The following is a 22,189-nucleotide window of genomic DNA, read 5'->3' as shown; positions in this document are numbered from 1 at the left end:
GACAGTTCTTCTAGTCATCTGACTCGAGCGAAGAAGACAGAAAAGGCAAAAAGCGAAGCTAAAAGCAACGCTTCGGAAAGGGCAAGAAAAAGGCAAAGAAGCCTAAATCTCGCCCCGTGGTTGAAAGTTCTATAGAGGACTCATCTTCAGATAGTTTGGATTCTGACACAGCAGTTTTTATGCAAAGAAGAAGATTTTTATAAAGCCAATCAGTATGACTTTCTGGAAGATAAAAGCAAGAAAGTCTGAGAGTTTAAGGAAGGTGGACAATCAATTAAATTTGACATTTTTTCTGGTTATAGAGATGCTTCGAAGGCTTTGTCTTTCATACAACAGTTTGACATAGCTTTGTCTGGGGGGCGTTACTCAGAGCACTCTAAGATTCGAAGGGTTGCCTCTTACTTTAAGGGGAATGCTCGAACTTGGTGGTCCACGCTTCTATTAAACAAGACAGTGCTAGTTAAATGGCTGAAATTCAAAAGGCTTTTTATTTCTTCATGGTTGACTCGAGAGTATGAACGCGACATACGAACTGCTTGGAACCATCTTTGGATGACCAAGAAGGATACAGTGGACGCTTATTGCGAGAGATTCTGGAGCTCTTTTCTACTCGCCTCTTCATTTAAGAAGATCTCGTTCAAGGAATAGATTGAGCGGTTTACCTTGGGTCTTCCTAGATCCGAGATCACTGCTTAGAACAAAAGTCAGCTTCCATTCAGGATTTGATGGGTCATGCGAAACGGGGTTTTGCCATTCACTATGGCAGTCTGACCTACCCCACAGATGAGATCATGACGCAAAGAGCCGAACAGACTTCGAAAATTGAAAGTAGAAAGAGAAAGAGCAACCCAGAACAGAATGAAAAGGATGCACGACCCAAAAATACTCCTCAAGAGCGGGCTCACTACATAAAGGAGGGGAAGTGCTTTGGATGTGGAAACTGGGTATATTTCCGCGAAGTGCCCTAAACAGGCACAAAAAGAACAGAACGACAAGGACGAGGAGAGGCTTGAGAGTTCGAGAGTAGCTGAGGATCGTGGAAGAAAAGGCAAGATGAAAACAGAACTGGTATCAGATTGCGTGGGTATTGATCCCAACACGATGAACAAGAGTACAGAACTTTGTCGAGCTTGGGGCGAAGTAAAAGACCAAGAAGCCCTGATCTTCTTTGATAAAGGAGCCAAGGTCAACTTCATTTCACCGGAATTGGCGGCTCGTCTTGAGATCACTCCCGATCGGATGGGACCACTTGCAGAGGCAGTTCTAGCAGCACCCGACAGGGACGTAGCCATTACACCTGTCATTGGCAAACTTCGGTTGCATTGTCAGGGGTATTTGGGGCATGAGGACTTCTACATAATGCCTTTGGAAGGTTGTGATGTCCTCTTGGGAATTCCCTGGAATCACAAGAACTACGCCGTGGTCGACTATTGGGCGAGGAAAGCGACATTGACCACAGAGAAGGGTAGAACCATTGTACTCGATATAAAACTTAAGGGCGAGTCTGATCCTATTGTATCGGCTTCGGCCATTTCTAAATTAATGAAATCCAGTTTGTTTGTTTACTCGATCTTTTTGAAAGAGTTGAGTGATGAGGATAGTACAAATATGTTTGAACTTGATAAAGAACGCCAAGATTTTCTCCACACTCATGCCGATTGCTTCTCAGAGGGCTTGCCAGGCGAGTTACCACCCGCTCGTCTTGAAGATCATACCATTGATCTGATACCTGGAAGCACACCACCGAACCGGCCACCTTACCGTGTGAGCCGAGCCCAGAACGAAGAGATTATGAACCAAGTGAAAGACCTCTTGGAAAAGGGTCTTGTCCAGCCTAGTACTTCACCGTACTGCTCTCCTGTGTTGTTGGTTTTGAAGAAAGACGGATCTTGGAGAATATGCATCGATTATAGAGCTCTCAACAAAATCACCATCAAGAACAGATTTCCGATTGCTAGAATCAATGATATACTTGACCGACTTCAGGGATCCTCGTGCTTTAGCAGGATGGACTTAAAAAGTGGATATCATTAGATTCGAATCGCGTCGGGAGACGTCTACAAGACAACCTTTCGGACGACTTTTGGGTTATTTGAGTTTTTGGTGATGCCTTTTGGCTTAACCAATGCTTCTGCGACATTTAACCGGATGATGGTCAGGATTTTTCGAGAGTACAGACTATTTGTTGACACTTTCTTTGACGACATCATTGTTTTCTCCAAGGATGAGGCATAACATAGAGTACATGTGCTTCAAGTCTTTTAGGCATTACGAGATCACAAGTTGGTGATTAATGCAAAGAAAAGTGAATTTTTCCTACCAGAGATACACTTTTTGGGACACATTGTCTCAGCAGAGGGAGTGCAGATGGATCCGACCAAGATAGAGACTATCCGTGATTGGCCCGATTTGAAGAATGTCCATGAAGTTAGAAGCTTCCTCGGATTGTGTTCGTACTACAGGCGGTTCATTCGAAAGTTGCAGAGGTGACTGCCTTTCAGACTTTGAAAGAGAAATTGACTACGGGACCAGTTTTGACTTTGCCGGATTTGCAGAAGTCATTTGAAGTATATTGTGATGCTTGTGGTCGTAGTCTGGGTGCAGTCTTAATGCAAGAAGGCCATGTCATTGCTTATGAGAGCCGATTGTTCTCAAGGCCGGAGATGGCAACACACGTCTATGAGAAAGAGTTTTTGGCGGTTATCCATGCTCTTACTCAGTGGCGACATTACCTACTCGGAGCGGATTTTACTGTCTTTACAGACCATCAGAGTTTACGCTACTTCTTGTCACAGAAGCAGCTGTCGGAAAAGCAGATGCGGTGGGCGAACATCTTGTCACAGTTTCACTTCCAAATTGTCCATGTACACGGATAGAAGAATTTGGTGGCAGATGCTTTGTCTCGAAAGCCGTTCGTTCTGGCTATTTCTGCGATACATCATAGGAGCTTCGAGGATATAGTCAATCAGTATGCCACAGATACAGATTTTGCAGACATTTTCATACAGATACGGGATGGGGAGACAATAGCGGGATATTCCATTCAGGATGGCTACTTGATGAGGAAAAACATGTTGTGCGTCACACAGCCGTTGAGGGAAAAGGTTATGACCGAATGCCACTGTCCGCCTTTTATGGGTCACAGTGGCATTGCTACCACCCCTTGAAAGGGGTAGAGAGATACTTCTTTTGGCCGAGACTCAAGAAGGATGTGGACGAGTGTGTGCGCAATTGCTTGGTATGCCAGAAGGTCAAGTTTGACAGGCATAAAGCACAAGGATTGTTACAGTCTTTGCCCATACCCACTTGCCCCTGGGAAAGTATTGCAATGGATTTCATTTTTGATCTCCCGAGAACACAGAGTGGTCACGCTGGTATTTGGACCGTTATTGACAGATTTAGCAAGCAGGCCAATTGCATTCCAGTGAAGAAAACAATGAAGCTAGATCACTTTAGCGAGATTGTTTGTGGCCCAGATTTTTAGATTACATGGCATGCCCGAGACGATTGTCTCCGACAGGGACCTAAATTTATGAGTTTGTTTTGGAAGGCAATTTGGGAGAACATTGGCACGCGGTTGCAGTTCTCGTCATCTTTCCACCCGCAGACTAACGGGCAAGCTGAGGTTGCCAATTTAGTGGTTTTAGATTTATTGAAGTCTTACATCTCGGATCAGAAGACTCTATGGGAAAAGTATCTACCTTTGGTGGAATTTGCCTACAATAACACGATACACTCTTCGACGGGGAAGGCGCCATTTGAGATTATTGAAGGTGCTGCGAAGGTTCCACCCTTCCTAAGCACGAAAGATAAGATTTTTGAAGCCGATGAGTACACGCGCGGCTTAGACACGGCTTTTGCCAAGGTCTGCGAGGCTTTGCAGAAATCTCAGGAAAGACAGAAAAAGGTAGCAGATCGCCATCGTCGTGATTTGAAATTCAAGGAGGATGATTGGGTGCTCTTACGTTTTGAGCAGGCACGCCTAAGAAAGAAGAAGGGAAAGGAGAGGCTTTTTCCAAAGCTTAGTATGCGATACTACGAACCTTTCCATATCTCCAAAAAGATCAATGATGTCTCCTTCCGACACTGGGAGGATTCACAATGCATTTCATGTGAGTCTCTTGAAACCTTTTAAAGGTGATGTGCACGAAGATGGGGAGCCTGATGAGCAACCCGAAGTGGAAGAAAACGAGGAGATCCTTGTTCCTGAACAGATTTTGGTACATAAGGACAGAAAGAATAAGGGTAAAGTAAGAAGGCAGTTCTTGGTTAAATTCAAGAACTATCCTGCATTGGATGCGAAGTGGATGGAGGAGGAGGACCTAGCAGATACTCCTCAGATTGTGAAACTTTACCTTGAAGCTTTTGGTTAAGCATAGTCTACTCCAAATGGGACCTCGAATTCAGCGTGGCCGGAGATATGGTGGAGTGGGTTTGCACAAGAGGAGAGTTACTCCGCTCCTTTTCAGGGATACTGAGAGCTGACAATATTCTGCTGTATGACTTCATGAAATGAAATTCCGGAAAATATGAAACTGATTTGTTCTTGACTTGTTTAAGTGCAGGAACAGATAGAAGAAATGACTGCAGCATTTTGGTCTGAATGATCTCGATAGATCAATGGGGATTAGTCAATCGGGCATCTATGAGGTCCTGAGTGGATCTAGATGCGATTGCTAATTGCATTGCTGATAAATCATGGTTTGAGATCCGATTGAATGTAGAATGTGATTTGTCATGTGATGTCCTATGATGTCTAGTGATGTTTTGTGATGTCGTGTGATGTGACTGTCGATTGGTACGTGTGCTAGATGTGTGTTCCTAGTGCGTCAGTACTAACAGCCAGTGTCTGCTAAGATAGTTTATGGCTTCTGTTTGTTTTGCAGGTGTAATCGAAAGCGATTACAATGCGTTCAAGAGGGGGGTATCACAAAGTGTGACGTGGCATAACCCTAACACACACACACACACACACACACACACACACCGTGGCTATGGACTCCCAAAAATGCAGATTGCTGACATCGCTGCACCGTACGGACAGCACGCGGAATTTGCGGCGCAATTCATGGAATGTTGACACGTGGTAGTTGTACGGACGCCTGTGATTTCCGGCGCAATTTGCGGTAGCTTTTGGACATTGCTTTTGTTGCTTTATTTACGCAAGGAGAGAGAGAGAGAGAGAGAGAGAGAGAGAGAGAGAGAGAGAGAGAGAGAGAGAGAGCTCCTTTGTTTTTGCTTGGGCTCAAGAGAGCTTGTGAGAGATAGCTTTTGCTTTATTTTAAAAGCTTTTGATTTTCAGCTTTTGGGGCTCTGCTTTGAGCACCCCTTGTAAACTCTTTAAATTAGTCTCTGGGTTCTCACTTCTTAGAGCATTTGGACGCAGAGTCTGAGAGTGAGTCCCGGCGACCTACTTGTACTTTGAGTTGCTGATTAATACAAAAAGAAATACTGAAAGGGGCGTCAGTCTTTGGGGCCAATATCTCTAGGCACGGAACTCCGCTGGGCGAGTGTCGAATCAATTGTGAACTGTGAACTGTTTTGAAGTGATTATTTGTGGTGTCGCGGTAGATTCTCGACTTGGAGTGTCCAAGTCTGTTACAACCAATACTTATGGGCACGGAACTACGCAGGGCCGTGTCGACTCTCTCTCTCTCTCTCTCTCTCTCTTTCTCTCTCTCTCTCTCTCTCTCTCTCTCTCTCTCTTAAATTTCAATGATTTTAAAGTTTTTGTTCGTGTGTTGCTATTGATTTCTTGCTTGGAGGTCCAAGCCTGTTATAAGTTTCCATTGGTTTATGCATCTACAAGCATCAGAAGCATTAGCATCAAAAGTACAAGTAGAAGTCCGGCAGTTGTGCCTCACCTTTAACAGGGGGGATGTCACGTGCACATTGCACTTGCGCCACGTAGACAAGCTTCTGCTATAGTCTAGCGTTTGTCTTAGCTTAGGACCTAGCATGGCACCCTTGTGAGCGCACACCTCCTCGTCGTCGTCGTCGTCATCGTCTTCATCGTAGTACCCTCTATGTTTTCAGTTTTCAGCACATAGCCTCTTCAACGATTTCAGTTTTCAGCCCATCGCCGTCCCGGCGGTAGCAGATCAGCCCACAGCCTCCTCCTTGTCGTCGTCGTCGTCATCATCATCGTAGTATCAAGTATCTCTAGCAGCACCCCTTAGCACCTCGAGTACCTAGCAGTACCTGCAGTACCAAGCACCGAGTACCCGTAGTACCCTTTAGTATCTCAGTAGTACCAAGCATCTGCATCAAGTACCCATTAGCATCTCAGCATCTTAGCATTTAGCATCATTGCATCAACATTGTGCAAGAAATACTATGCCGTGATGGAGCTGATGGTTATATTGTCTTGTGGGTGATTACCACGGGTCTATACCTTGTACATTCCTTCATAGGTGAATCTGGGCTTATCTTGGATTCATCTAGGTATATTGTGCAAGAAATAAAGCAAATACTTGCTCTGGCAACAAAGCAAGGGGGCCCTTGAGGGTGGTTGGGACCCGACATGCGGTGTCGTCTCTTTTCTTTCTCTTTGCATCTCTCTCTTTCATTCAGTTCAATTCAGTTCTTTCAAGTGAAGTAAAGTAACCTTGTGTTTGTGCGGAGTACTAGATCCGAGCTAAATCCTTCCGCTGCACCTGACAATTGCACCTCTTCATACCCATAAGACTTGCTTTTGGTTGTGTGTGTGGGGGGGAGTGGACAAAGTTTGTCATTAGAGTACGATTTTCGCTTTGCTTTTTGGGTTTCGTCTTGTTTTTTTAGTTCTCTTTCGTTCTTCTTTTCTTTACTTTTCCTTTCTCTTGGCTTAATTTCTCTTTGGGTCCTTATTTTTGTTTGTTTGGGTTGTTGGGATGTTGGCTTGCTGCTTGGCTCCTTTGTCAGGATTCTATACTGGGATTTCACATGGTCGTCACTAGAGTCACTTGCATTGTCTTCTTGGAGTTCCCTCCCCATTTCGGATTTCGGGAGCCACCTTTAGCAAGTGGGTTGGTCTCTATATTTGCTGAAAGCTCCTTGTTTGCTCCAGTGTAATGCTTTGCTCGTCATCTTGTGGCCTCCTCTTGCTGGTGCTGTCAGCTATTTCTTCTCCATCATCTTTGTCATCAACTTCTCCCTCCCTTATGTTTCTCCATAGCCTTTGTTTTTAGATGGTATCAATTGGCGGGCATTTGCCTGACACCAAGCTACTTATTTGCCTTTGCAGATCCAGCATTTGGTGACTTTTTGGTAGTTCAGGTTTTTGGTATACAATTGCAAAGTGAGCTTTCGGTGGGAGTGCCTATCTTTCAAAGGCAATGGTCATCTTCTCTCCACTTAGCCTTGCCAGGACACTTTTTACTCTCTTTAGGAGAGGTTTTTCCCGCTTGCTTTTTAGTTCTTACATTTTGTTCACGTGGCTAGTCGTATTTAGTTTTTTCAGCTGTTGCCTTTGGGCCAGCTTTCTAAAACAGTCTTTGTACTTGCCGAGAATCGGCACCATTTGGGGCATCTTGAAGAACTGAAATCAGGGACAGACTTTGGTTGGTTGGGCGCCCGAGGCCCCGATGGCACTTGGCCCCTTATGTGCTACGGTTCGTGAGTGGCTTTAGTCTACACTCGGCGGTTTTGAGGCCAACATTTTGGAGCTTATCATGTTGGGCTATGGCATCTTTTGGTACAACTTTTAGACGAGTGCACGTCTGCTCAGCTGCTCTCCTATTTGGGCTGGGACCTGCTTGTTGGTTTTAGAGTATTGGACACCAAATCTTGATGTTGAGGAGTTTGATCGCCAGCATCAGATGCCTTGGTTCCTAGTTACTCTCTCCTTCCCATCAACTTCGGATACACCTATCTGGGGGTACAAATTGGATCCATCTTTGAATCACTATCAGCATAAGACAAAGCAGCATGTCAGGTGCAATGGAATGGAAATGGTGAAGATCTAGGTTTTACTCTTTTACAAATCTTTTACTTATTTCCTTGTGTTAGTGATTGCTTTAGCTTGATTAATGGTTCCTTTTACTTTCTATAAAGTGAGGGAATAAGAGAGAGAGAGAGAGAGAGAGAGAGAGAGAGAGAGAGAGAGAGAGAGAGAGAGAGAGAGAGAGAGAGAGAGAGAGAGAGAGATGTGGAGAGAGAGAAGAAGAAGAACAAGAAGAAGAGTATTTTAACGTCGTAGGAGAGGTAGAGAGAGAGAGAGAGAGGTAGAGATGTGGAGAGATGTGGAGAGAGAGAAGAAGAAGAACAAGAAGAAGAGTATTTTAACGTCGTAGGAAACTATCCACAGAGAGAGAGAGAGAGAGAGAGAGAGAGAGAGAGAGAGAGAGAGAGAGAGAGAGAGAGAGAGAGAGAGAGAGAGAGAGAGAGAGAGAGAGAGAGAGAGAGAGTGCTGTGAACAGGCTCACAAAGGTGCCATAATACTTCCTAGGATGTCCTAAACCCTAGATGTAGGAATTAGAGCTTGCTCACATGCAGATAGGGTTAGATGTGCACGTGACTTCCTCTTTTTTAAGGTGAGGTATTGGTATCGAGCTGCATGGCTTCCTTGTACTCTGCCAACAACTCTGGGTAATCTTCAAAGAAATCTTCATCGACCACACTGTCTTGTGGGTTCTTCAAGCCTTGAACTTCTAAAAGTACTACTGTGCTTGCTTCTTGGAGCCATGCCGAAAGCGATGCAGTAAAATCTTCTCTAGCTCCATGACTCCAACTTCGTCTACGATCTCGGATTCATCCTCTTCAAGAATCTATTTTGGGGAATTTTTCTGAAACAACTTCAACCAAGAAACGTGGAAATGTTGCGCATTGATCACGAGTTAGGTAACTGTAGTTTCATAGACACATTGTTTGTCTTTTCAATGAGTGGAAATGGACCATACATCCTAAAAGACAACTTTGGACATTTCTTTCTACTTGTTTAAGCCTTGCCTTCTCTTCATGATTTCATAGACACATTGTTTATCTTTTCAATGAGTGGAAATGGACCATACATCCTAAAAGACAACTTTGGACATTTCTTTCTACTTGTTTAAGCCTTGCCTTCTCTTCATGATTCTAAGATATATCCAATTCCCTTCCTTGATAGTAGCATCTTGGCGATGCTTGTTAGCCTGCCTTGAATACCATTCGTGAGCCTTGCTCAGCCGAAGCTTCAGTCTCAGTAACCTCTTCCAAGGACTGTCTCTCAACATTGGCATTAGGCAATTGGTTGACCAATCTAGTCAACAAAGACTAGAACAAACGACCAAATGCTGTCTCATGCGGAGTTCTACCAATGGCATTGGAGTAGGAGTCATTTAAAATTGCTTGTATTAGTGGGAGACACTGTTCCCAATGAGACTATCGATCATGCACATATGACTTCAAACCATCAAAGACTAATTGATTGTAAAGCTCAGTTTGACTATCTAATTGTGGATGAAATGTAGATGAAAAACGTAATGCCAAAATTTTCAAAGAGTGCTTGCCAAAAATGTGACGTAAACTTGATATCTCTATCTGAAACAATAGACTTAAAAGGGGATAACGATGCTTAATGAACAACGATGAACAATGGTTAGACACTGTGATGAAACCATAAGGAAGATTAGTTAGAGAATCCATTGAAATGCCTTTGGAAATAGGTAGCCGCATCAAAAGACCTTGCTGCTTACTCCTAGGGGCTTTAACTTTTTGACAAATAGAGCAATGTGTGACATTAAAGAACATCTTTTCGCATTTTAGGCCGATAAAAGAATCTTTCTAATTTTCTAGAGTGGTATTCATGTCTTTGTTTCCACCCGTGAGTGCATTATTTGCATCGTGCAATATGGCTTCCCTAAGAGAAGTTAACACACAGACGATGACGAAAATACAAGAGACCATCATGGATGAGATAGTTGCTGGGCCCTTGTGCAATAAGAGCCTGCAACCATTGCTTACCAAACTCGGAATCTGCATACTGATTTTTCATGCTATTAAAAGAGAGTCCTTTCAGGGAGACTGTGGACCTTGACCAATGTAATTGGGGAGCACCGGAATAGCGTTCCAGGCATTGCTCATTGCTAGGAACGTCTCGGAACGGCTAGCTGTTCTAGATTGGCAGGTGATCCTGGAACAGCTTGGAACAATCTGGGACGGCCCAGAAAGGGCAGTTTTCACATTTGTCTTTTTTTTGGGAGTCTCCCCCATAGAAAATGCCCCTCCCCCCACCCCTTACCTTCACAATGTACACCAGCTATCAAGGGTCAACACTCAAGAACTACCCTCTCAAGTCTCAACTCTCAAGCTCTAGCCTCTTTCAAGCTCTCAAGTGGTTATATTAAATGTCTTCAAAAGGCATCATGGCACGTTTAAGGCCCTTGTACGCAACTTTTTGTGGGGCGGCATGGATGGCTCTACTGACACTCGACCACGAGTCCATTGGGACATAGTCATTTTGCCCAGAGAGGATGGAGGATTGGGGATTATTGTTCCAGAGGTGTAGAGCAAGGCACTGCTTGTGAAGCTCATAGTACGTGGATTTTTTAGAGGGGCAGAACTTTGGAAAGAGTTTCTGCATCATGCTTTGTCACATACCTCGTTTTGGATCTCTAGATGCTGTCGGTGTGTGGCGCTCGACCATCTGATTCATCTTCACAGGATACGTCCCATTTATCACCATTTATGGCATATGCGTTGCTTGCTACGGATTTGGAAGGACTTTCGTCTTGCTTTGATCCGACACCGGCCTTCTTCTGCCGAGGAGGGAGCGAGGCAGCCACTTGTATGGAATGCATATGTGAGAGATGTAGAAGGCTGTCAGCTATGTGAGAGGACTCACATTGATTGGGCGAGATGGATGATGGACCGGCAAGCTCTTTACGCCGCTGGTCAGATGCTTCGTTGGTTGGGGCACAAGTTATTGGAGCAACCTATGGGATTCGGTGAGGGGTTACTGCCCGTATAAGAGAGATTGATGACGCCATTCCACCCGATTGGCATGCCTTAATCGAGGGACAAACTACTTTACCTTCCCATCAAGGATGGTGGGTGTGTTTCGATCCCATCTCAGGAGACCCGATTGTTGCACAACAGGGGTCTCTAGTCTTTAGCATTGCCGACACTGGCCATCATGGACATCACATCAGATTGGACTTTCAGGGTGAGGTTTCACCTGATCAAAGACTCATTGGCAGCCTGTTAGAGTGGTTGGCTTTTACCAGAGGAGATAATGTGTCGACCCTGTTTTCGCTGTTGAGGAGGCTCTACTTTGGAGACTAAGGATTTGGCAGGGCAAGCCATTTGTTCAGTTGAACTGGGATCTTGGAGAGTGGCATTGACCTTTGTTGAGCGATGATGAAGGCCCTCTATCCTTCTTTGAGTACAGAGCGTCCCTTGGGAGGAGGCTTCTTTTGCGAACCCAGCATCCACCTCATCGTTCACGCCAGTCAGAGGTGTGGCAGGACCAGCACATCCTCCCAGCTTTCCAGCGACAGTTTTGGTCCTACATTTGGACCCTCCGGATCAGCCGTAGGATATGTTTTTTCATGTGGATGATAGCAAATGCTGGATTGCCTGTAGGCACTTGGTCAGCAGTCATTGTTCATGATCCGACTTGTCAGAGATGTACTTTAGAGCCCGAGTCCTTGCGGCACTGTTTCTGGGTTTGTCCTTATGTGCAGCTAGTGTGGATGGCAGTCTGTTGTTTGCTGATTAGAGTAGGCATCCATGATGGGTTTGTGATGTGGGGGGCAGTTGCATGGCTTTTGCAATTTCCTGGGTCACACACCTTTTTTCAGGGCTTGCCGACAGATCCAGTCTTCTTGCTTACTCCATTAGGATATAGACCAAGGACTTTACGTATGATACTTTACAGACGATACCAGATGCAAGTCATGAGTTGGATTTCTGCCACCGAGACACAGTTTTCACCACGATATGCAGCATCACGCTTTGGACCATGTGGAAAGCTCACTGTGCCCACATTCTTAGCTCTTAGTCCTCCCCTACGTCCACCGTTTTGACAGCCATTTGGATAGAGCTGCTGCATACTCTTCGCAGTCAGTGGGATTCGTTAGCAGGCTCCTCCAGGGCAGCGGAGCTGCGTCGATGCGTCTTTCTTCACAGATGGGCGAGATCGTTAGTTCTTTTCCGTCGAGATAATGGCCACATCACATGGCATTATGCACCCCCACAGCGGTTCCTTTTTCATCATATAGGTCACCTTGATGTATATATAGTTCACTCCTTGTTAGCCCACTCTGTACTTCCTTTTGGTGATGGGCCACTGTGCATCTCCAGAGGTCTCTTATGTACACAGAATACAGCCCCTTTTCTTGTACGCGCGCGCGCGCACACGCACACACACACACACACACACACACACACACACACGCACACACACACACAGAGAGAGAGAGAGAGAGAGAGAGAGAGAGAGAGAGAGAGAGAGAGAGAGAGAGAGAGAGAGAGAGAGAGAGAGAGAGAGAGAGAGAGAGAGAGAGAGAGAGAAATGAAATGAAATGAAATGTTATATTAACGTCTTCAAAAGGCCAAAATGACCTATGAGACCAATCAGTTACAAAATAGTGAATCTAATACCATGTCTGGGTACAAAAGAACTAGAAGTGAAACAAAATACTACTACTACTACTACAATCTAAAACTACGTGGGTGTAGCAGCTAATACAATAGATACCCGGTAAACTGGATGTAACAGTGTGTGAAACAAAGATGGAAGAAATGGTGAGGATCCATCCTCATCTGCACTCTGGATGTCGAGAGAGTATGGCTCGAATCTTCTGTTGTAGTCTCCGTCGATGCTGTGTAGCTCCTCTCCTCAGTCGCGGTCGTCTGTATCTCTGTAGCTCCAATGCTCGGTCGATGAGAGTGCCAGTAGTGGTCGAATGAGTGTGGGACGAGCTCTGCAGTGGTGGCTGCTCCTCTGGCTGTCCCATATCTAGTGAAAAGAAATCTGTAATGTGTCTCTGGGACTGCCTCTCTCTAGCTCTCCCCGGTAAAGTGTCTCTACACCTGTGTAACTCAAGTAGATATAGTCCAAGACATCTCTGATCCTCATAACTCATGACCCTAGATAGAGGACCAAAACCCTCTCTGAATAAGCAGTGGAAACGCCCCCGTATCTCATAGAACACTGTGCAATGACATATGTAGTGCAACTCTGTCTCTGGCTCTCTCTGGCATAATCGGCATATCCTGCTGTCTGCTGGTATCCCTCTGAATCTACCAGTCTCAATCTCGAGCTGATGTGAGGATGTGCGTATCTGACCAATGGCACAACGCATATTAACGTCTTCAAAAGGCAAAAGTGACCTATGAGACCAGAAAGTTACAATGTGGTGGATCTGATACAAAGTCAGAGTAACAAACTAACAACATAACAAAACAAAACAAAAAAATACTATGGGATCCTAGATTGATCGATGTGAACTAAGCAAAAGGGGCAGCTGGCCGGGATAGCTAAATCACAGGAGATCTAGCATCGGGCGCTGGCGGATCTCATGAATCTCCTCCATGGTCAGTAGTTTGACCGGGCGTCGTGCATGCCTGGCCAGAGTGCTTTGAATCTTCTGATGAAGCCTCCGTCGATGCTGTGTAGTCCTCCGCAGTCGTGGGCGTCTGGATTTCCCCAGCTCACTCGCTCGGTCGATCAGTGAGAGAGAGAGAGAGAAGAGAGAGGAGAGAGAGAGAAGAGAAGAAGAAGAAGAAGAGAACAGAATTTCAACGTCGTAGGAAACTATCCCAAGAGACCTTAAAGAGCTATCCGACGAGGAGAGTTAATGTCCTGTGGAGCCTATGGGACAGATCAATATATGACTAGCGACATTCCACTTCGGGCATTCTACCTTGGAGGCATCATAAGGGATAAACCATAACAATGGGATTAAACATATATTTATGATGAAAATAGGCTGTTAGGCACTTCCATGATTAACTAGGACTCAGAAAGGTCTTCATGTAATCTTTTTGGTTGCTAGTATTTCCTTTGGTAGGTTTTGCTCGGTTTTCCCTTTGCTGGAAAGATTCTATTGGTGTTTGGTGAAATTGCATAAACCTTTACATCTAGTGAATAGTCATTAGTAAAGTGCTAGAAGCAATTGAAAGATGAAGTTGACATAACCAAGTTCAGGCTTGAGCTACGCCTATAAGAATGGAATCTATCAGATGCGATCACAGTCAGAGCTCATTACAGTTCGTATAATCTGGTGGGGTGAAGCGTTTCTTATCAAAATTCCGCGTTTTAGAATGAAATGTTGCCAGGGCATTTGACGATTTTATGAATCTTAAAAAACATGCTCGTTTTTCAAAGTTTTCACATGAGTCAACTGGCATTTGTTGTGGGTCTATCTGTTGCAGGTTGTTGGCCGCCTCGATAACAGTGCTGTGTCAGCCACCAGTGCCACCCTAGCATTCAAAGATAATGAAATTATACCCGTGACTATAAAATCAGTCACATTGGACTCCATTCTACCACCCTTGAGCCGTGTGCTACTGTTGAAGATCGATGTGCAAGGTTGGGAGTACCATGTTTTGAAGGGTGCATCCGACTTGCTCTCAAGGCCACCCAACTTAGCTCCTTACATCATCTATGAAGAAGATGAAAAGCTTCTCAAAGAAAGCAACTCGACAAGTGAGGAAATCTTGCAGTATCTTAAAGAGCATGGTTATCATCATTGCATTAAGGATGGTGGTGATAGACATTGTGTCAAAGAAAAGCATGGGGATTTGTTGAAGGAGGGTAATTGAGGGGCTGTTTGAGATCAAAAGCAAAGTGCCAGGTATTTAAAGAAGAGAATTGGTATTATTTTGGAAGCATGCTCTTTTTCTACAGATGAACAACATGTAAAATTTCTGTCCGTTGGGGGCATTGTATCCTAGTGGTCTTTCAACCATGTTTACCATGCTTTGCACAAACAACCATACCTTCCTTTACATTGCAACGTCACCTTGGAGCACTGTCGCTTTGTTAGTGTGCAATTTTGGAGTAGCTGATTCAAGGAGCAATATTTTGCACAAGGTGAACTTGGTACTCTTCAACCAAAATGTGCATTTCTAAGACCAATATTGTAGCAATCACCTTAACTTTCCAAGTATACACTATTTGCACTCTATTTTGTATCCCATTTCTCGAGTGTGTGTGCAAGTATACTCGTTCAGAATCATACGCGCAGGTGATAAGAGGAGAGGATGACCCATAATTTCAAAAAGCATGTACATAAGAGTATTGGTGTACTGAAGAAGAGTTATGGACATTCTCGTAGAAGATGACCATAGTGTAGAATTAGTCGCATGATGGACTTTCAATGACTCCCTCAATAATTGCTTGAAAAGAGTCTTTTTTTGTTACTTTTGATTTGGTTGCACTTGCTTTTAAGAGACAAGGATCAGTGGCCACACGAAACACATAGTTGGAAAGAAATTGGAAAGTTTCGATCGTCAATTGGTATTATCAAAATGGCAATTTTAGTATGCAAGGAATATCGTGGTTAAGCCTATTATGCCTTGTCACAATATTATGACCTTGATGAAGAATCAATATATAACTTTATCTTGGTTTCTTGTTTGACAGGCTGTTTTTCACTTCAATATGCACATGTCATGCAATCTAATTTGATTTATTGGTAATTTTTTTGGGCCTCCATGTAATTAGTTTCATTTTTCTTTTGAAGATTTATTGTTTATGAAGCCAAATTTTTTTACACCAAATTTCTCATGATGTAGGTGCTTGCTTGTAGGGAAGGGACACTTAGTTTTGGTCTTGTCGTTGTCTTCCACTCATGCACATACATTGGTGGAGTTGCATTTTCTTTCTTGGCACGTAGAGGTGAAAGCCCGAGCGATTGCATCCCGCCTACTTTCAATGTGCACTTGTGCTCTGCCACCTTTACTATGCGTTGTCGCCATGACCACCTCTTTCGAGGGGATCTCTTTACGCTCATCTCACTATCATGGCTTTCATCACCATCTTGAAGGGTCTCCTTTCTCTTTGTTGATACACTATTTATGAGCTTCATCACTTTGCCACAGAGATGCTCATTGCCTTCAATCAAGAAGCCCTCATATGATTGAAGCCCTCATATCATACTTATTTGGTGGCAATTGCTTTTGTGTCGAAAATCAAGCACACAAAATGTGCAAGGAGATGTGAAGCTAATTGTTACTCATGTTTTAAATGTGGGTATGGTGAATATATATTGTGGAGAGTTCTATGATGATGGTCCTCTAGAACAAATGAGAAAAGCATGTAATAAGGAGAAAGAGGTGAAGAGCAATGCACACGTTGTGCCACCTTTGTTGTTTATATGATTAAATGGTGGTATACATTTCAAAGATGATGCGTCTAGCAAGGTTGATGCGAATGAGAGGGAAAATGAAAGATGATACTACCAAGGATGCTGTGGATCTTGTTAGTGAGGAAACTATTCATGAGGAACTTCATGATTACATGTGCGATAAAATGTAGCCATGTATTCAATGATGAAGAATGTTCTTGAGGATATGGACACCCACAAAAATATAACATTGATTCCTTATGATGAGATGGTTTGCGGTTCTTTGCTTGATCCTCTTGTTAAGGAACTAAACTATATGTAGAAGATGCCTTACCTTTCAAGCATGTCATGTTTGAATTGGATGTATGCTTTTTAGAGAGTAGAGACATGATTTGGTCATGTAGGATAACATGATGATAGCTGAAGCAAAAGTTGACGACATGTTGGGAGAGAGAGAAAAGGCTTGTGTGCAAAATATAGTAATGGAAGAGACTCCATTTATAGTGTTTGTTGAGGTTTCCTCGACTTTGCAAGAGGATTGGATGGTGCATACGATACATCCTTTGTGTAGGTAGCATTGGCATGGATGATTTATCTTTATGAACTTGAAGTTTTGTAGTATGGCCTTTTGATTTAGGTGGATGATCTGTTGAGCATGAATGCTTCAACAGCCTTGGGGGGTTGGCAAACTATGTTAGGCGTATTTTCAAGACTCCATTTTTTGTACACATAGAGATTCTATGGAGTGATAAGAGAGTGTTTATTATTTTGGTTTGTAAGATTTTTAGCTTGCATTTCCAAGCACATATACATGCAAGGCAAGTCACTTAGATTGTGCGAGCTAGGGAGCTAGTTTTTGCACTAATTACAGTTTATGACACAAAAAAGTATGGGGCATAAATATTATAAAAAAACTGAATATTAGAATTTTTCGTAGAGCCTCAAGTTCTCGCCTTTAGCTTTTGTGCATCTACCTTGCCTCTATACGAGTAGGCTTGTTGGGGCAACTCCTTGTTGTCGTTCATTTTTACATAGCCTCGTATGGAATGAATAAAAATAACGTGTAGAGCTTTATTTTCATCTTTTTAAGTTTATTGAGAATCAAAGTGGTTCTTTTGGATATTGGATGTGGGAGTTATGAGTAGCGTCCTAGAGTGTTGTGCCAACTAGGAAGCTAGTTTTAGCACTATTTACTCATTCTTTTGGTGCTACACTAGTGAGCTTATGACACAAGAAAGTAGGGGGTGTACTTAATGTCATAAAATATCATCTTTGTTTTGTGGAGCCTCTTTCTTATCTATAGTTTTTTTGCATCCACCTTGCCTCTACTTGTGTAATAATAAGGGGACAGCTCCATCTTGTCACCAACTTTGTAGATAGCGTCATATGAATTCAATAAAAAGCATGTGTAGAGATAATTTTGCTCATATTTTGAAGTTTATATTAAGACCGAAAGTGGTTCTTATGGAGACTTGATGTAAGAGTTATAAGCAATTTCCTATAGTGCTATTTTCATGGCAACTTTGAGATAGCCATGGTCAAGAGGTGTTATGAATATATGTATGAAAATTGAGCAAGATAAATTTGAAATGTTTCTTTTTGATTTGAATTTTTGAAGAAGAAGATCTTTTTATCAAGTGCATTGGTCTATGTGTGCTATAATTGTAAGCAAGGACAAAAATTTCCTAGCTTCTATGGTGGTCTTTTGGGTGTGCGCTTGCCAACAAATTCCTAGGGGACTATTGGTATTGTATTGTGGGTTGTTAAAATTTCTTTTGATGTGTTCTTGGTGCTGAGTTCATGTGTTAAGCGTTGTTTGGTGGATACAGACGGATGCACACCAAACCTTGTAAACACTCACTCAATTTTTTGAAAGAAGCCGTGTAATTCAGCCTATGATGATTTGTAATTGTAATGTAATTTGACAATACCCTCTCAACCTCTTTGAGTCTACACCTTTGTAAGTGGCGGAATGGTCGTGGGAAAGCTCCCTTAACCTTTAAGTCAAAACCCTTAGTTTGGACAAAAGAGATATCATTAGCTTAGACAGGATTTTGAAAACGTTCACTGTTAGAGCTTCTTGTTGCTATGAATTGTAATCTTCTTTTCTCCTGGACTGGTAATCATAATTCATTTCCGAATAGCACATTGTGTTCCTTGTCTCTTGCTCTATAATCTAAGTGTAATCATTTTCAATTTTGCTGTGGTTCACGACGCTTTGCTTGTGAGCTAAATGCATTGATTTGGAGGTTAAAATGGTTGTTTTTTGATGTTTTGACCATGGATAAGTGTTTCTCTACTTAAGGGGGACCTTTCCGAGTACTTCTGTTTCAATTTTCTGCACATTTTTTGTGATGGATTGTGATTTATGTACCTTCCCAGATGGTGACGAACTTCGTAGATGGTGGCAAACTTGGCAGGATTGTGTCCCTAGGTGTTGTGATACCTCTCCTTAAGTTTCATTGCATTCCAAATTCGTTTGGATGCCGAAAAGATGTGATGACCTAGAGCGATGAGATTGGACGCATACTGATTTTCTGACTAGGAAGTGGTTGATTTGCTTTGTCATAGAATGAGTAGCCCTATGAGTTCACTTTGGTGAGATCGACACTCTCATTAAGTCTGTGTGCCCCATTCTGAGTCGCTTCCTTGCATATTGACATTATGTTAGTACAAAAGAGCTATGCTGCAAACGTCAGTCGCGGCGACCCGCTAACATTGGCGCTGCTGCCGGGGAAACCGATCCTTAGGTGGTGAGTGACTCAGTGTACGAAAAATCTCCCTTCAAAGCTTTTGACACCCGTTCCGCTTTCACATAGACAGTGAAACAGCTAGACGTAGGTTTAGTGCTTGGTAGAGACTGGAGTTCGAGACTAGCCAGTGCTACTCCTTAAGAGCAAAGAAAGCTGTGAGTGAAGTACAAGATAGTATTTTGTTTTTTGATTTTTCCATGCTTGGGAAGGAACTGTTTCACCACACACTTCGTTGTCATTTTTGTACTGTTAAGTTCATTTATGTTTGCAGATTTATTTCAGTTTATAGGAGTAGGTTAGGAAACACATTACACCATCATTTGGAGCCAAAAGGATTGAGGAAAAAAGTATCAAAAATCTTATTTTGGTGTTATAGACCATAACTCTGAAAAGTTGAAGAATTGATGGTCAGAGCTTCAAAACTGAACCAAACCTAGCAAAACCTTCAAAAAGGGGATAAAACCACTTGCTGAAAACAGACTGTGAAGAAAACTTTCAATTTTCTTGTCGAACATGGATCGCGATCCATGTACCGTTTTGGAAAAATGTGCTAAAACTGTTTCCTTTGCTTAGAACAGGCTCTCAAGCATCAGAACCTTGAGTTTGGTCAGAAATAGAATGCTAAAAGATCACTAAAAATCAAGAAATCGAGATGAGCAGAGCAAAAACCTTAGGAATTGAGAAAAATAGGAAAAAATTGAACTTCTACTTGTCCAAATTCAAAAAGGGAAGAGAATTGGGATCAACTAGGAGCACGGAACCGATAGAACCAAAAATCATGACAAGATGCTTCCCAACATGGATCACGATCCATGTTCCAGGTAGACATCTGACAGTAAGATTTGACCAGTGTACTCCTGATTACTACTTGGACAAATTTTCCAAAAGGAGCCATAGACAAAAAGTGAAAAAACCTGATCAAAATACCAAAAATGAAGTTGTTTGCAAAAAACCGCAAAACGGACACAAAATCTTGCTTTTGACTTGGAAAAAACTGATCAAATCCAAAAAGATTTGGGGAATAGCATCACCAGACCTTGTGTCACAAGCTCACAAAGTATCAATCCAAAATCTTTTTGGAATTTTGAGCTGATAATGGGCAAGTAGAAAAAGTGATAACAATTGAAGCACTTTCTCCCAAGGGACCCTTATCAAAAAAGTTCAAAGGAGGGCAAAAGGAGGCAAAAATCAGATCAAGGGAAAAACCACTGAAACAAACCCTAAAACTGACTTTTGGCTAACCTAAAAAACTCCAAAACATTCAAAAACCATATAGCCAGCATCAATAGGCCTAGGACTAGCTGTGGGCCAAGTTTCAGTGCATACTGACACTAAGGAACATGGATCGCGATCCATGTTCCCCTGACACATTTTGATACCAAACTGGCACCATAGCTAGAGGGCATCACACAGAGTCTAGTGGTCCTTCCAAAATTGAATTTGGATGCAAAAAACCATCCCAAAAGCTCAAAACTGGCAGAAGCTCAGACAAAGTGACAAATTTAACTTAGCTTCCAATTCAGAGGTTCATTTCTAAAATTTTTGATACCATAAGACCTCTTAATCATGTTGAATCTGATGGTATCAACAAAAGTTCATTTGGCTTACCAACATGGATCGCGATTCATGTACCTCTAAGTCAAAACAAAAGCATAATTTCACCATACAAAGAGCTAGTCCACAATACCCTGCTGGATCTTTTAAAATTGAAATTGGACCTAAATTGTTGATGTTATGTGAGTGGGGAATTGTGTGCTACTGAGAAACCTAGCTAAATTTTGTTGATTAAAAGCAAAAACTAATAAGAACGGTTGTAAGCTCACAGCTATCAAGAAAATTTTTGACAGGTTGCAGGTACTAAATGATACTACCCAGCAAGCAAGATCAAACGAGGGATTCAAACTATCTAATGAGGTAACCCGGTTTGGATTTTTTATTACCAATTCTTCATGAATTTGCGATCAATAAGATTGTACCAGAATAGGAATCCCAGCATCTTTGACTAAGGGAGCAATCACCCGATGAAAGAAAGTATGAATCAGAGACCATTGCCGCCTTTAGAACCCATTTTAGAGGAGAGCTTCTCTGACACTTCGTCAGAGAGATCATACAACCTCATGGCTGAAGATTCTAACAAGTCGAACCCTAAGGGAACAACTTCGATGGGTGCAGGGCCTTCTCAGCCTACATCTGATATAAAATTTTTGTATTTGAAGTTTCAATTTGAAAATGTGCTTAAGGCCAAAATCTATAAGGATGAATGGATCGCTACTGTGTTAAGTTGAAAAATAAGCCGAGCGAGTTCAGAGACCTTGTAGATGTTGATTATGACGGCGATATATATTTCGACCGAGAGGGAATAATGTACCTAGTGGTTCATAACCCTTTTATTGTGGATAAATGGGGAATGACTGGCACCAAGGACAAGGTAGATAATGAGCTGGCTGATGAACCACCCAAAATGGAGAAACAAAACGTGGTACTCAGACGCACCAATGAGACAGAGCGCCTTAATACAGAAAACACGTATGTGGGGCTATATAAGTTCAATAATGGAACAAACACTCTATTATAGATGTGACGAGCCTCGCACCAAGGAATTGACTGACCGAAAAAACCTGTATGTTTACACGTACACGGAGGGGAGAAGTATTCAGGTGGTCATAATAGACAAGTATGGCCGAAAGTACTCTCCAATGGATCGTAAGGAATTAGAGAGATATACATATTTTGGGGGACCACTCCACCAATACTATGTAAAATCTGGAAGAGGTAAAAACCACGACTACTCACACAAGACCTGAGACTGTATATGTGAGCCCAGTGAGAATAAGGGTGGAGGAGTCTTTTGGACATGAATGAGTCCCAAACACAGGGCCTTTAGGACCAACGGGGTCTAGGGCTTGAACACACATAGGGGCAGTACTATTCCTGATGTCACTTACACCACTGGAATCCCTCCAACTATTACACGAGATTGACTTAATGAATGTATAGCAGATAGGATACCACTGGTAGTACCAAGAGGTGATTATGAACCTAGAGAAGCCACACCAGGTGGATCAGGTGTTGTTAGAATGGTTGCAGAGTCTAGAGTATACGACCATCTCAGGTGGCAAAATGCGTGCCCAAAAAGTATAATGGCTCAGTAGATCCATATGCCTATGTTTTGATCTTTAAACA

At 42.8% G+C, this 22,189-nt stretch overlaps 1 protein-coding gene across 6 annotated transcripts in view; it reads left to right on the top strand.

Annotated features, from left to right (window-relative positions):
- Positions 1-15,092, top strand: part of LOC147451485 (FkbM family methyltransferase) — a 67,068-nt gene extending 51,976 nt beyond the window's left edge. For all 6 annotated transcript variants that reach the window (XM_086520379.1, XM_086520374.1, XM_086520377.1 and 3 more), the window contains exon 3: positions 14,338-15,092. In XM_086520379.1, the coding sequence (XP_086376505.1) occupies positions 14,338-14,727 (390 nt within the window). In that variant the 3' untranslated portion in view covers positions 14,728-15,092. The remainder of the gene's footprint in view (positions 1-14,337) is intronic.
- Positions 15,093-22,189: the final 7,097 nt, after the last annotated feature.

This window comes from Adiantum capillus-veneris, chromosome 9, assembly GCF_014529385.1.
Source record: "Adiantum capillus-veneris isolate H3 chromosome 9, ASM1452938v2, whole genome shotgun sequence".
In the NCBI taxonomy this organism is placed as follows: Eukaryota; Viridiplantae; Streptophyta; class Polypodiopsida; order Polypodiales; family Pteridaceae; genus Adiantum; species Adiantum capillus-veneris.
The sequence above is the reverse complement of the archived record's forward strand: the minus strand, read 5'-3'. Positions and strand labels throughout refer to the sequence as shown.